At 35.9% G+C, this 12,197-nt stretch overlaps 1 protein-coding gene across 1 annotated transcript in view; it reads right to left on the bottom strand.

Annotated features, from left to right (window-relative positions):
- The window catches only part of ITGA1 (integrin subunit alpha 1), a 166,976-nt gene that overhangs the window by 85,752 nt on the left and 69,027 nt on the right, over nucleotides 1–12,197 (bottom strand). Inside the window, exons 3-6 of the mRNA XM_029217228.1 lie at nucleotides 5,568–5,680; nucleotides 2,898–2,986; nucleotides 2,679–2,790; nucleotides 1,940–2,067 (exon numbers count right to left, since the gene is read on the bottom strand). Of these exons, the coding sequence (XP_029073061.1) occupies nucleotides 1,940–2,067; nucleotides 2,679–2,790; nucleotides 2,898–2,986; nucleotides 5,568–5,680 (442 nt within the window). The remainder of the gene's footprint in view (nucleotides 1–1,939; nucleotides 2,068–2,678; nucleotides 2,791–2,897; nucleotides 2,987–5,567; nucleotides 5,681–12,197) is intronic.

The following is a 12,197-nucleotide window of genomic DNA, read 5'->3' as shown; positions in this document are numbered from 1 at the left end:
AAGTCACTTAGCTTCTCAGGTCCCCTCCATCAATTGAGATTTGGGGCTAAATGACCTCTAAGACCCCTTCCAGCTATAATTTTATGGCTCTAGAAATCTTATTGACCAAGGAGAGAAAGGATAAGGGAAGAGAGGAAAGGAAGAAGGGAGAGAAGTTCTCAGAAGGGAAAAAAAGGGGTCCATGTGGAACACGTATTGTACAAAAAGGAGGAGCAGGTCACCATTCTGAGTGGTCTTCTAAAGGATGCAGGCCACCTGATGCCCTGTGGCAAGAAGAAGGATAATATCCTCTCCAAACTTCCAGCAATCCACTTGGGAAGATGACTGCAGATAAGAAGCTTGCATCGAGGAAAACTGACATTTTGTGATATGATTATAAGAAAAGCACAATTTCCTATAATAATTTTACTCTGATTTCAAGAAGTTCCCTGTTGTCCACTAGGATATACACAGCATTACCCCTCACCTAGCTCTCTAAAGAGATCCATTCAATCTTGGAATACAGCCATATGACATTTCACCTTGAAGTTTGAGTTCTAATTTGCAATTTTCAACTACCATCCTTTTGGGAAAATGTATGATATATATATATATATTATAAAATATATATGTTTTAAATATGTGTTATATAAATATATATTATAAAATAAAATTATGTTATATAGTTAAAATAAACATAAAGGTATAAAAATATATATACACACAGATACAAAAATATAAATATACAGATACATGTATGTATATGTACATATGCATGAATGTAATATATGTATATAGATGTGTGTGTCTATTTATATCCCAATTTTTTAATTTTAATTTTTATTTTTTTTGCGGTACACAGGCCTCTCACTGTTGTGGCCTCTCCCGTTGCGGTGCACAGGCTCCAGACGCGCAGGCTCAGCGGCCATGGCTCACGGGCCCAGCCGCTCCGCGGCATGTGGGATCGTCCCAGACCGGGGCACGAACCCGTGTCCCCTGCATCGGCAGGCGGACTCTCAACCACTGCGCCACCAGGGAAGCCCATATATCCCAATTTTAATGCAGGTGTGACAAATATTAATGCAGTCATACAACTTTTTCAGTGTCCCAGAAATTTTTCCAAGAGTAGAGCTCTCAGAGAAAAAGAAAAGAACACTGGACTGCGTGTGCAGCCCAGTCGTCTCCTGTGCTCTCCTGAGGTCCCCAGACTCTGCAACAGCCATTTTTGACTCTGATTCTAGTGTTAATTCCTACCCTCAAGGCACTAGCCTCACTTTGACATTTAATTTTCCTATTATCCATTGCGTCTTATCCATATTTTAAGCCATGTGGCCATATAATATTAATGAACGTTAAACTGATTAAACCCAAACTCACTGCCTAAAGTGAAAGAGCCATGTGAGAAGTTCCACTTTATTTAGTGGCAATAAAGGGGGATGTGTTTAGAAACAGAGACTCACGGGGAGAAAAACACCCAATTATTCAACTTACTGCAGCTAAAGCCTGGAGCATTTGCTTTTTACTTAAGAAAAGAAATTATTAAATATAGGGGAAAATAGACTTACAGCAGTATCCTGTGGCCAATTCCTAATTTATCTGTACAACAGGAGAAAAGACACTATGATGGCATATCAGAATAGTTTCTACAAATTCTGAAACCCTGCTCTGATATTACCAAAGGTGGCTATGCTTATTTCATAATTAAGAATTAAATTATGATTTTATAGATATCTATAGGGGATATTTTCTCAGAGCATTGAAAATGCAGCTTTCATAATACTTTCTGCTTAGAAAATAAACAGCCTGCCAGTAACGTGCAGGAATAAGAACAGGGATATGGAATACAAAGCTCATCCTAAATTTTAGCTTTATCGATTAATTTATTTTCAGAAGAATTTGCCATTAAAACTCCATGCATTTGTATCTTTAGGACAACAGAAATCAAAACATGAAGCCTTACCTGTGTCTGTTTAGGACCAATATCCATTCTTTCAAGAAGGTCATTTAAAAAAGCTGTAACACTTTCCCAGGGGTAAATACTGTTGGAACCATCCAGCACTATGACTATGTCCAGCTGAGTGCTGCATTCTGCAAGAAAAAGATTCAATCGTGCAAATTTGGTGTCTATCTTTAGAGGTATATGAAATGTTTTCGCAGCTAAAAGGGACTCATTTTAAAAGATGAACTGATATCCTACAAAGTGGACACATTACTTTTAAAATCAGAAAAAAGAGTTTTTTAAATCAGAAGAAGAGTGATAAGAAATACTCTTTGCATTTAGTAACAATTGGTTTGGGATTCACATCAAGTGAAACCCATACCTACTTAATTTTAATTAACACTGTCTGAGTTATCTTTGGAAATTTTCTCAATATGAATTCTCTATACAGTTCTCATTCTGTGTATATTTCAAATGAGGTTACTTTTCTCAAAGAAACTCACCCTTTAAATAAAAACAATGTGACAGCTTTAGCTCTGATGTTTAGACATGACTCTGTAAAGGTTATTTACACTAATATCAATTCCAAAATAGCAGTGAGGTTTGGTTATATATTGGCAAAGCAAACATTTACCTAAATTGGTAATGCTGGTAGCCGAGAAAATACTTCAAGCTTTTTGGTATGCTCCCGTGTATATATATGTCTCATTCATTGCTTACTCTTTTCAAACACTGCACAAACATTGCATAAAATCTGTACCTTGTACAGGGGCAATGGAGTTCACGACTTGAAATGTGGGGCTGACATCAGAACAGATTCCCGTTGTGTAATGCAAATGTCCACATCTATAGGCATATAAGGGCCCGCATGCCTTTTAAAAAATTAAAGTCATAAGATTAAAAATTATATAACAGATTTTATAAAGATTTGTAATATAATTCTTGGTTCATTAACTATCTTGACTCTTCCTTTTCTTACCAGAAACCCTCCATTTGGGTTGGTGACTAAAGTTGATCCAAATGTCATATTCTCCTTTACTTCTGTGACATTGGGAATTGATGTATTAACTAAAAATAGAAGAAACGTTTATGATGGTGGAAAACAAAGTAAAATTAAGTGTCTTCTCATTAAAACATTCTGGCTTTTGTCTCAGAAACTTTGTCTGGATCACTGTCTCACATACTTTTGCTGAACTGTAAACTATCAGGGCAATGAGAACATGGGATAGCTTTTCACATACTTTTGCTAATTGAAATAAATAAAATATTTAGTCTCATAATATTGTAGATGCAAAGTAAACTTATACAATCATCCAACATGTTACATCTACATGTTATATATGACCAATGATGAAACATGATTTCTGGCAGGAAGAAGGAAAATGGGTAGAAGGCCAGAAAAGAAAACTCAAACACAAGATTTTGACCATTAGTTTCACCATCACAGGGACATCAGGAGGGTTACAAAGAAAACTGGAGCAAGATTAGAGCAGTGGTCAGGAAGTTTGGGTAAAGACACAATGAAGGGACTACATCTGACAGAACAAATAAGAATGTTGAACCCTAAAGCATGCCAACCTGGCAAAAAGAAGTTCCACTCACTCACAATAAAAAAGAAGAAGAAAAAAAAGATTGGACAGGAAAGGCAAAAGCTTCTAAACCCTGCTTAGCAGAGCGCTAAAATAATTCAAAGTGGCAAAACTCAAGTTCAAGAAAGATTTGTCTCACTGTTCATGCCTAGAAGTTTTTCTTACCTTAAGATTACATGTAGATTTAATGGAATGGAAGCAGAGATTCCTGAAAGGTCACAATCACCTCCTAATCTGAGCATTGGTCTTTGTCCCAGAATCCAGTCTGGTTTGCTTTAAAAGCATCTGGAACTGGTCTTGAATAATCTAGATTAGAATTTTTTATACTACCGTTGACACAGGATGAGCATTCCTGGGACATGAGAGACTACAGCAGAAACTTCCGTACTGTTCTCGGTGTAGCCAACATCTTCACACTAATGTAAAAACTCTATTCCAGTTTCCAGTAATGGAGGAGTTGCTCTTATCGGAACAACTCTTCTGCAAATAACAACTATAAGCTCTAGGAAAAGGGAAAAAAAATGTATGAAACAACCGTCTGAAGGCACTGGAAAGCAACCAAGAGCAGGCAGAAACTGGAAGGGAGTCTATGCTTGTAAGAAGAGATTAGAACTGGATGAGTTTCCTGTTTTTGTGTTTGTTTGTTTTCCCCTAAGGGAAGGCCTGAGTCAGTGGCTAAACCTCAGACAGACCTCACAGTTTTCCTGTCTAGAAGAAACAGAGGACAGAGAATGGGGCAATGACAGCAGTGCCAAGTGAAGGGGGGGTATCTTGGAAAGTAGAGCCACAAAAGGAGAGTTTGAGTATATACAGATATTCTTTCCAAACATCTGAATGACCTGAACTGTATATGTGCGGGGTAAACTTCACACAGCCCAGCTAAAAAATTAGAAGAATTGAATAGAGATTTTAACTGCTTCCCGCTGTTGTTTGGAAACTGAGTTCAGCCAAGTAAATTGCCTGCTAAAACTAAAAGTTAAGACTTTTCAAAGGCACATAACAGATCTAGAATCTCCACACTTAAAACTCAAGAGTTTAATCCAGGATACAATAAAAAATTAATAAACATAAGAAGAAACAGGAAAATATGACCTAACCTCAAGAGAAAGGTAATACATGGAAAGCAATGTTGAGATATTACAGATGTTGGAATTATCAGGCAAGACATATTAAAGTAGCTATGCTCTTGAATGTAAAGAAAAAAATGCTCATAATAAACAAGTAGGAAATTGAAAAAAAGGAGAACTGAAAAATACAATATCTTAAATAAACCTGAAGAGGATGAGTCATTTCCATGGTACTTAATATTGCACAGAACACTGACAGGTTTCCAATTCCTGGATAGTTCTAGTAGGAATTTTCTAGTCATGTTCTAACTATGCTGATACTTCTATCAAAGACATACATTTCAATATAAATTTACCTTTTGCAATTCTCTTTTTAAAATTTAAATTTCTATTTCTCATGTTATTTTCTTTAAAAAAAAACAAACACTAAGTTAAATTTTGGGGAGGAAATGTGATGGATAGGTTTATTTAGAAGAGTTCTTTTTATGTTACCACTGGTTTTACAAAGGATTCTGAACAATGGAGGTGGTTACAAGTTACAAAACTAGTAAGACCTTCTATATCTATAGATATTCTATGATGAATTTCTAAAGCAAATGAAGGGCAGAAGGCATCAAAATCCCATTTTATGTAAATCTGAATAATAAAAATGGAAGAATGTTTATAGATTCCTTCTAATCTTTTCCTGAGTTGGTTGAAATTCACTTTCAGTGAGAATGCTGGGCATAATTTAGGATCAGACTTTTTTTTTTTTTTTTTTTTTTTTTTTTTTTGCGGTACGCGAGCCTCTCGCTGCCGTGGCCTCTCCCGTTGCGGAGCACAGGCTCCGGACGCGCAGGCTCAGCGGCCATGGCTCACGGGCCCAGCCGCTCCACGTCATGTGGGATCTTCCCGGACCGGGGCACAAACCCGTGTCCCCTGCATCGGCAGGCGGACTCTCAACCACTGCGCTACCAGGGAAGCCCCAGACTTTAATATTTTGACTTCACATACCTGGAAGATCCAACTTTATGCAAGGTAATGATTCACCTCTCCCAACTGGACACTTATAGACATCTCCAGTTCTGTTCTTGGGTTGTCCAACTAAAGGAGAACCAACAAGTACCCTGGAAATTAAATAACTCAATTAACATTTTTGAATAATGAGAAACATTTTATTTTTGTTACTGTATGACTAGTTCTAAGACGATTGACAGTAGTTCCCATAGACATAATTAGATAGCCATCCTCAGTTAGTAACTTAATGTTATCTAAAATAAGCAGAGTGTCTTCTTCAAATTGCAGATTGATTTAAATTAAAAAACAGTAAAATATATAGGAGAGAGACTTGAGAATATTTTATTTTCTTGTATTATATGTTACTTTAACACATTTTTTTTTATTTGGGGGCTGAAATCATAATTATTGTTTAAGCCTGCTGCTGTGTTAATTTACAAAACACACATGGAAGTATAAATGACTTTTTCCCCACGAGGAACTGATAATGTCATAGAGAGGTCAGGAAATATAAACATTATATCATAAGGTTTAATATTAGTATATACTAGTTTGTAGGCACTTAAAATAAGGATAGTTATGAGACTTAGGTTTAAAATCACTTACTGTTTTTTTTAGACAGAAGTATGAAATCACTCTAATAATAATTAATGGAAAAAATGTAATCATGATTTATTTTAGTCCTAGCAAGCCATTTAACAAGGTTTCCTATGATATCTTCAGGAACAGGATGGGTGAATGTGGTTGAATGTTAAGGTACTTGTTGGGATCCACAGCTGCTGATTCATTGCTGGCTAAACAGCTATATCCAAACACACTGATTACTAATATGTATAAAATGGATAACTAATAAGAACATGCTGTATAGAAAAATAAATTAAATTAAATTAAAAAAAAAAACAAAGACACATTACTAGCAACCAAAGGACTCTAATTATATACCATAAGACTGCACTTGGGATTGACTTAGCCTATATCTTTGTTAATGACTTAAGTGAAGACACAGAAAGCATAAAGGTACTCATCAAGTAAACCAAAATACCAATTTGGGCATTCAGAAGTGTCAACATTCTGGAACAAGAAACTTGAACTAGTAAAGTTTAATAAGAACCTATGTAAATAACTTCACTTAACTGTGTACTATTATCTACATCAGTACAGAATGTGGGAAACCTGACTTAATAGAAGTTCGTGTGAAAAAGTCATGGAGGATTTAGTTGACAGCAAGAAAACATGAGCTAACAGTGTATTTTAGTGCCAAAAATGGTAATGGTAATGTGACCTTAGGCACCATTGCTAGAAATAGATGCCCTGGTCAAGCAAAGTGATAGCCCCTCTGTGCTCTGTACTGTCGGGCCATGTCTGGAATCTCCAAATTAAGAGGGACATAGGCACAATGGAATGTATTTAGGAGACTATGACTCAGATAGTTAAGATTCTGGTAATTTTGTCAGACCAGAGATGCTTGAGGGAAAGTTGAGGACGTCTAGCATGGAGAAAAAAATGTCTGAAGGAGAGTTGAAAGGTTGTGAAGGAGTGCAGGTGGATTGGGCATTCCTTTTAAAAATTTTCAAAATTTGAAAGTTTGTCATATTGAAAAGGGATGGGATTTATTTTGTGTAAGTACTTTGGACAAAGCTAGTATTATGGAAATAAGTTTTACAACAATTGCAAATACTGAATTGTTGAACAGACTCCCTAAAACATAGTTGTGATATAATGCCTTTGCAAAGCCATTTCTGATATACATAAATAACCATAAAAATGTTCAAATCCCTTAACGCATAATTCTTCTGGGAATCTATCCTAAAAAAATGACCTAAATTAAAGGAAACAAGCTTAATGCATAAAGATATAATGCTTATAGTGGTATATATAATCATGAAAGTTTAAAAGAAGTGTGATCAACAGCAAGACTAATTAATTATTGTAGGTTCATTCCATAGAATATTGTGCAGTCATAAAAAAAATAGTTAATAAGACTGCATGGTAGGATAAAAAATTAGTTATGACCTAATTTAAAGTAAAAACCTACCTAATTTGTTGAAAACCTGTGACAATTTGAAGTGAAAGATACCAAATTATATTCAATGTACTTATTATAACAGCAATGATAAAAACAGCCAGCATTTATTGAATTTATACCATGTGCAGAACACTGTTTTAAGTGTTTTCCATGTCCTAAGTAATTTAATCCTCTCCATAAAATATAGCATGAACTTTGGTGCCAGACTTCTTAAGTTCAAATCATGGTTTTACCCTTTACTTAGCTGTATGGTTTAGGACAAGCCAGTTATCCTCTGTGCTTTAGTTCCTTCATCTGTAAAATGGAAATAATAAGAGTAGCTGCCTGACACGATCATCATGAACATTAAATGAGCTGATGTATATAGAATGCTTAGTACAGTATTTGGCTTATGACATGTGCTATCTAAGTGTAAGTGTTGGTTCTTTTTATTATTATATACATGTTCTCAGATGATGGACAACTCTATCTATGTAGAACATAGATTAAAAGGGAGTACACCAAAAAACAAATTCTATTAAGGAAATTATGGTTAGGCTTTAAGGTTTTTTTCCCCAATTTTTCAAAACCTTTTGTAATGTGATTGATTAAACAAGCTTTATAGTTAAAACAGTTTGGAGAAAAGTAGTGGATATGTTATGAAAGTATTTAAGTTGAGACTAGACAGATTGATTAATGTTTATTAAGAAAATCCTACATGCTCAGCATTAATGCCAGGCACTGGGAATATAAAATGGATAAAACACAATTTTTAAGGTTGCTTAAAACTTAGGGGAGAAGCAAAAATATAAATGTACTATTACCATATTGAATAGTTCTGAACTTGGTGCAGTTTCAGCAAAGTCTTAGAAGCAAGAAGGGATGCACATGGCTCTTTCGGTAAGTTCAAGTAACTCAGGGTAGCTGGAGTGGAACTTGAGTCTGGCAAGGTAAACAGGGTCCAGATCACATATGTTCTTACAGTGCACTTTAAGAACTTTGGATTTATTGTATGGAGGGGAGAGTTGGGAACTATTGAAGCTTTTAAAGAGGGATGTGGGACTTCCTGGTGGTCCAGTGGTAAAGAATCCACCTTCCAATGCAGGGGACACAGGTTCGATCTCTGGTTGGGGAACTAAGATCCTACATGCCGTGGGGCAACTAAGCCCGCGCACTGCAACTACTGAGCTTGTGCACCTAACTGGAGCCCACATGCCGCAAACTCCAGGCCTCCAAAGACCCTTCCAATTCTAAGAGTCCATCATCTGAATAGAACAAATTATAAGTGTATGGAGGAGTACTAATTAGCTGGAAAACATGAACCATTAACTGGGGAAAATCTAGAACAATCTATAAAAAAGTGAGTTCTGAACAGTATGTTAATAATAAAGTTATTAGGTTATAAGGCAGGAGAGAAGAGAGATCACAGATATCCCAGGCAAAAATGTGGAAACAGGAGCATGAGGGCTGAAAATGGAAGGTAATGAGGAAATATGGGTGACTGGAACACAGCATAAAGCTTCTGTATAACCTGGAGTAGGAAGGTTGAGACTGGCAAGCAGTAGACTTTGAAGGAAAGGTTCTGGAATTTATATTTGAACTCTAGGCCAATAGAAACCTCTAGAGTATGACGATAATTGGAAATAACCTGATATAGCAACTGGAGCCATGGCCTATTGTATATTCTGGATAAGTAAAGCCTGGGGTGTGAGAACTCAGAAAACGGTAGAGTGTAGTAGGCTAGGACTGAGACAGGGAGTTTGAGAGTTGGGATCAGTGATAAAGAATGGGTAAGCAGGACACAGGACGTAGGATATAAAACAAATTTGTGTATTTCTGACATCAAACATGCAACTCTGGAATATATCCCACCCCTTAATCCTAAGAAAGCCTCACTTTTCCCAAACTGCATAAAAATGACAAGATCCTAGAAGAATATCAGCATAGAGTTTATGGAATTTTAGGAATCTTCAGTATTCTCAAGCCCCACTATCTTGCTCTATTTTTTCTCATAGCACTTATTACATTCTGACATATAACCTACCTGTTTATTAAGTTTATTATTTGTTTTTTGTTTGTCCATCCCCAATAGAATATAAACTCCACAACAGCAGGAATTTTCACCTATTCATTCACTCATATATCCTGAGTGACTATAACAGAGCCAGATATAAAAATCAGCATTCGATAAATATTTATTGAATGAATAAATTATGACTGCATCAAATGCTCTAAGAATCTGAATAAGGAATACCTGGTCATTCGTGTGACCAGCTAAGAGGTCCTAATTGTGAAGTCTTTTTTTTTTTCACTTTAGAGGCTGGATATTTTGCTTAAGCAGAATACCATATATGCCTTTGGGTGACACAGCAGGCATTTCCACAGGTCAAGGTTGTAGAGAATCCTTGCTGTTATAGGAGCAAACTGGCTGAAGGCATAAGGCTGGGGTTCCACATCCTGGCCCTGTCACACTCGCTGTGTTAAACCTTTGGCAATTCATTCTCTGAGTCTCAGTTTCCTGTCTAGAAAATGAGGATAACAGTCATATTCACTCAAACACACAGGGTCAAGGTGAAGACCCAAAGCACATTGTTTCATGAACGATGGATATTGTTACTTTAAACTTTAATGCAAGTTTGCTTTAACTCGTTAAATTTTATTTATATTAAATTTCTGCTTTTTATATGATATTATTGCAATGATTTGTATGCAGATTGAGGATTAAAGAATGTTCTGGGTCTCATTATTGATCACTAGAGAAACACCTGATGAACTCAAAGATCATCAAAGTGAGAGAAACACTTCTTCTCCATGAAAAAGCTCCAAATATAATAAAATTTAATAAACTGAGAAATGCTTCCTATTCATAATAGTTATTTTTGTCAATATGACTGCTATTATATTTATTTGAAGGGTAGCTGGCCTCTGACTGCTCTGTTTCATATTTATATGTTTTTCTTCTGTAAAAGATAGTTTCCTAGAGATTGTTGTCTCATATTTACATTATTTCTTTTCACCTAACTCTTTCCTGGTCTCCAAGCCAAAGTCTGTATCAGAGTGCCAAGTACCTCCTGCCAGGCATTAAAAAACAAAAAAACAACAGAGTGTTTGGTCATCTTAGAGAATGAAGTTATACAGTGGCCCCCTGAGCTGTTGTGCTTTTCAGTCATGAAAGGTAGAGGGGTAGAAATGAGATGAACCAAAGAACTGACATTTGGCAAAGAGGAAATTTCAACTTCAAAAGATGTTATAAGCAATTTAAAATAAACTTTATATTAAAATATGTGAGAGAAAATTTGATAAAACTTTTAAAAAGTCTTTTCACCCCAAGCTTGAATAGGCTTTATTTAAAACACACATACATTGGAAACAGGGCATCAGTCACTTGAGACCACTAGTAAACCTTACCTGGCACAAAGCAGGGTCCTCTAGGGTAAAGGCATGAAGCCAGTACATTTTGATATATATTGGGTTGGGGATTGGCTAGGGAAGTATTTGCATCATGAGAATCTATTTTGAAAAGACAGGCCCACTGAAGTCACCGAAGGCCCTAAGAATGGATGCTTAGATAGCGCTCAGAGGGGTGGGTGCACATGCTGGAAGGAAGGAAGCAAAGAACAACAAAGAGTGGAAAGTCCCACACCAGCATCTCATTTTTTTCCCATCTGGCAGAGCCCTGCTATATTGGTGATAACAACTAACTCTGGAAGGCTGCGCAATGCTGAGCACATTTGAGTTTCTTCTCTTCAAAGCAAAATTATTAAACCAATTGTATTCTTTGTGACTCTTCTGAACCACGTTGCAGTTACTTGGATGCTCCAGCTCATGCTAATCATAATGAACAACAGCTGAATTTAATCAGAAGTATAATGTGCTCTGCTACTGAAAAAACATGTGGCTTCCGAGCCAAAGATATAAAGTAGGTTGTACTCCACAGGAAACTTCTGAAACATAAAGGGGGGCATAGGCCGCCTTTTCTGTTAACTGTTTATTCTTTCCAAAGATTTAAACTAATGCTTTTCAAATACAGAGACTGCACTTGTTATGGGTCAACAAGTACTCCTTTACGAATACTTCAGCAAGATGTAAGATGGGTCAGGGTGATTTAAAAAAAAAAAAAATTTTTTTTTTTAATTAAAAAAAAATCTCCAGATTCCCACCTCTGGAGAAAATTAAATAACAAAATTCATGTTCTCCCAAATATATCAATTATTTCATAGTCCATTTCTTAAAGTAAGTCTGCATCCTGATTTTATAAACACTTACAGAATATCCAAACATATTACTAAAATTTATTTTGCATGACCAGTGCCTGGATCTCTTTAGAATGGTATGTTGCTACCATGCCATCCTTAAAGATTTGGACATTTAGATTTTTGTAGTTTATTTACTTTTAAATTCAATTGACCACACTGTTTTTGTTTCCCTGATTTTTCACACCTTTTCCATAAAATCATTGTAAATATGGAATGTCAGAATGGAATCAAAGTATCTGATATCCATATATACATTCAAATGCTCACAAACTCTCACACACATATTAAAATGTAAAGTATTATATGCCAGATACAGTTATTATCAACATTTACTTTTTAATATAGTTCTAATAAGGACAACAGTCC

The sequence above is a fragment of the Monodon monoceros genome, unplaced genomic scaffold (assembly GCF_005190385.1).
Source record: "Monodon monoceros isolate NGI ecotype Baffin Bay Population unplaced genomic scaffold, NGI_Narwhal_1 Super_Scaffold_12, whole genome shotgun sequence".
Classification (NCBI taxonomy): Eukaryota; Metazoa; Chordata; class Mammalia; order Artiodactyla; family Monodontidae; genus Monodon; species Monodon monoceros.
Note: the sequence above shows the minus strand (reverse complement) of the source record. Positions and strands in the feature narration are given on the sequence as shown.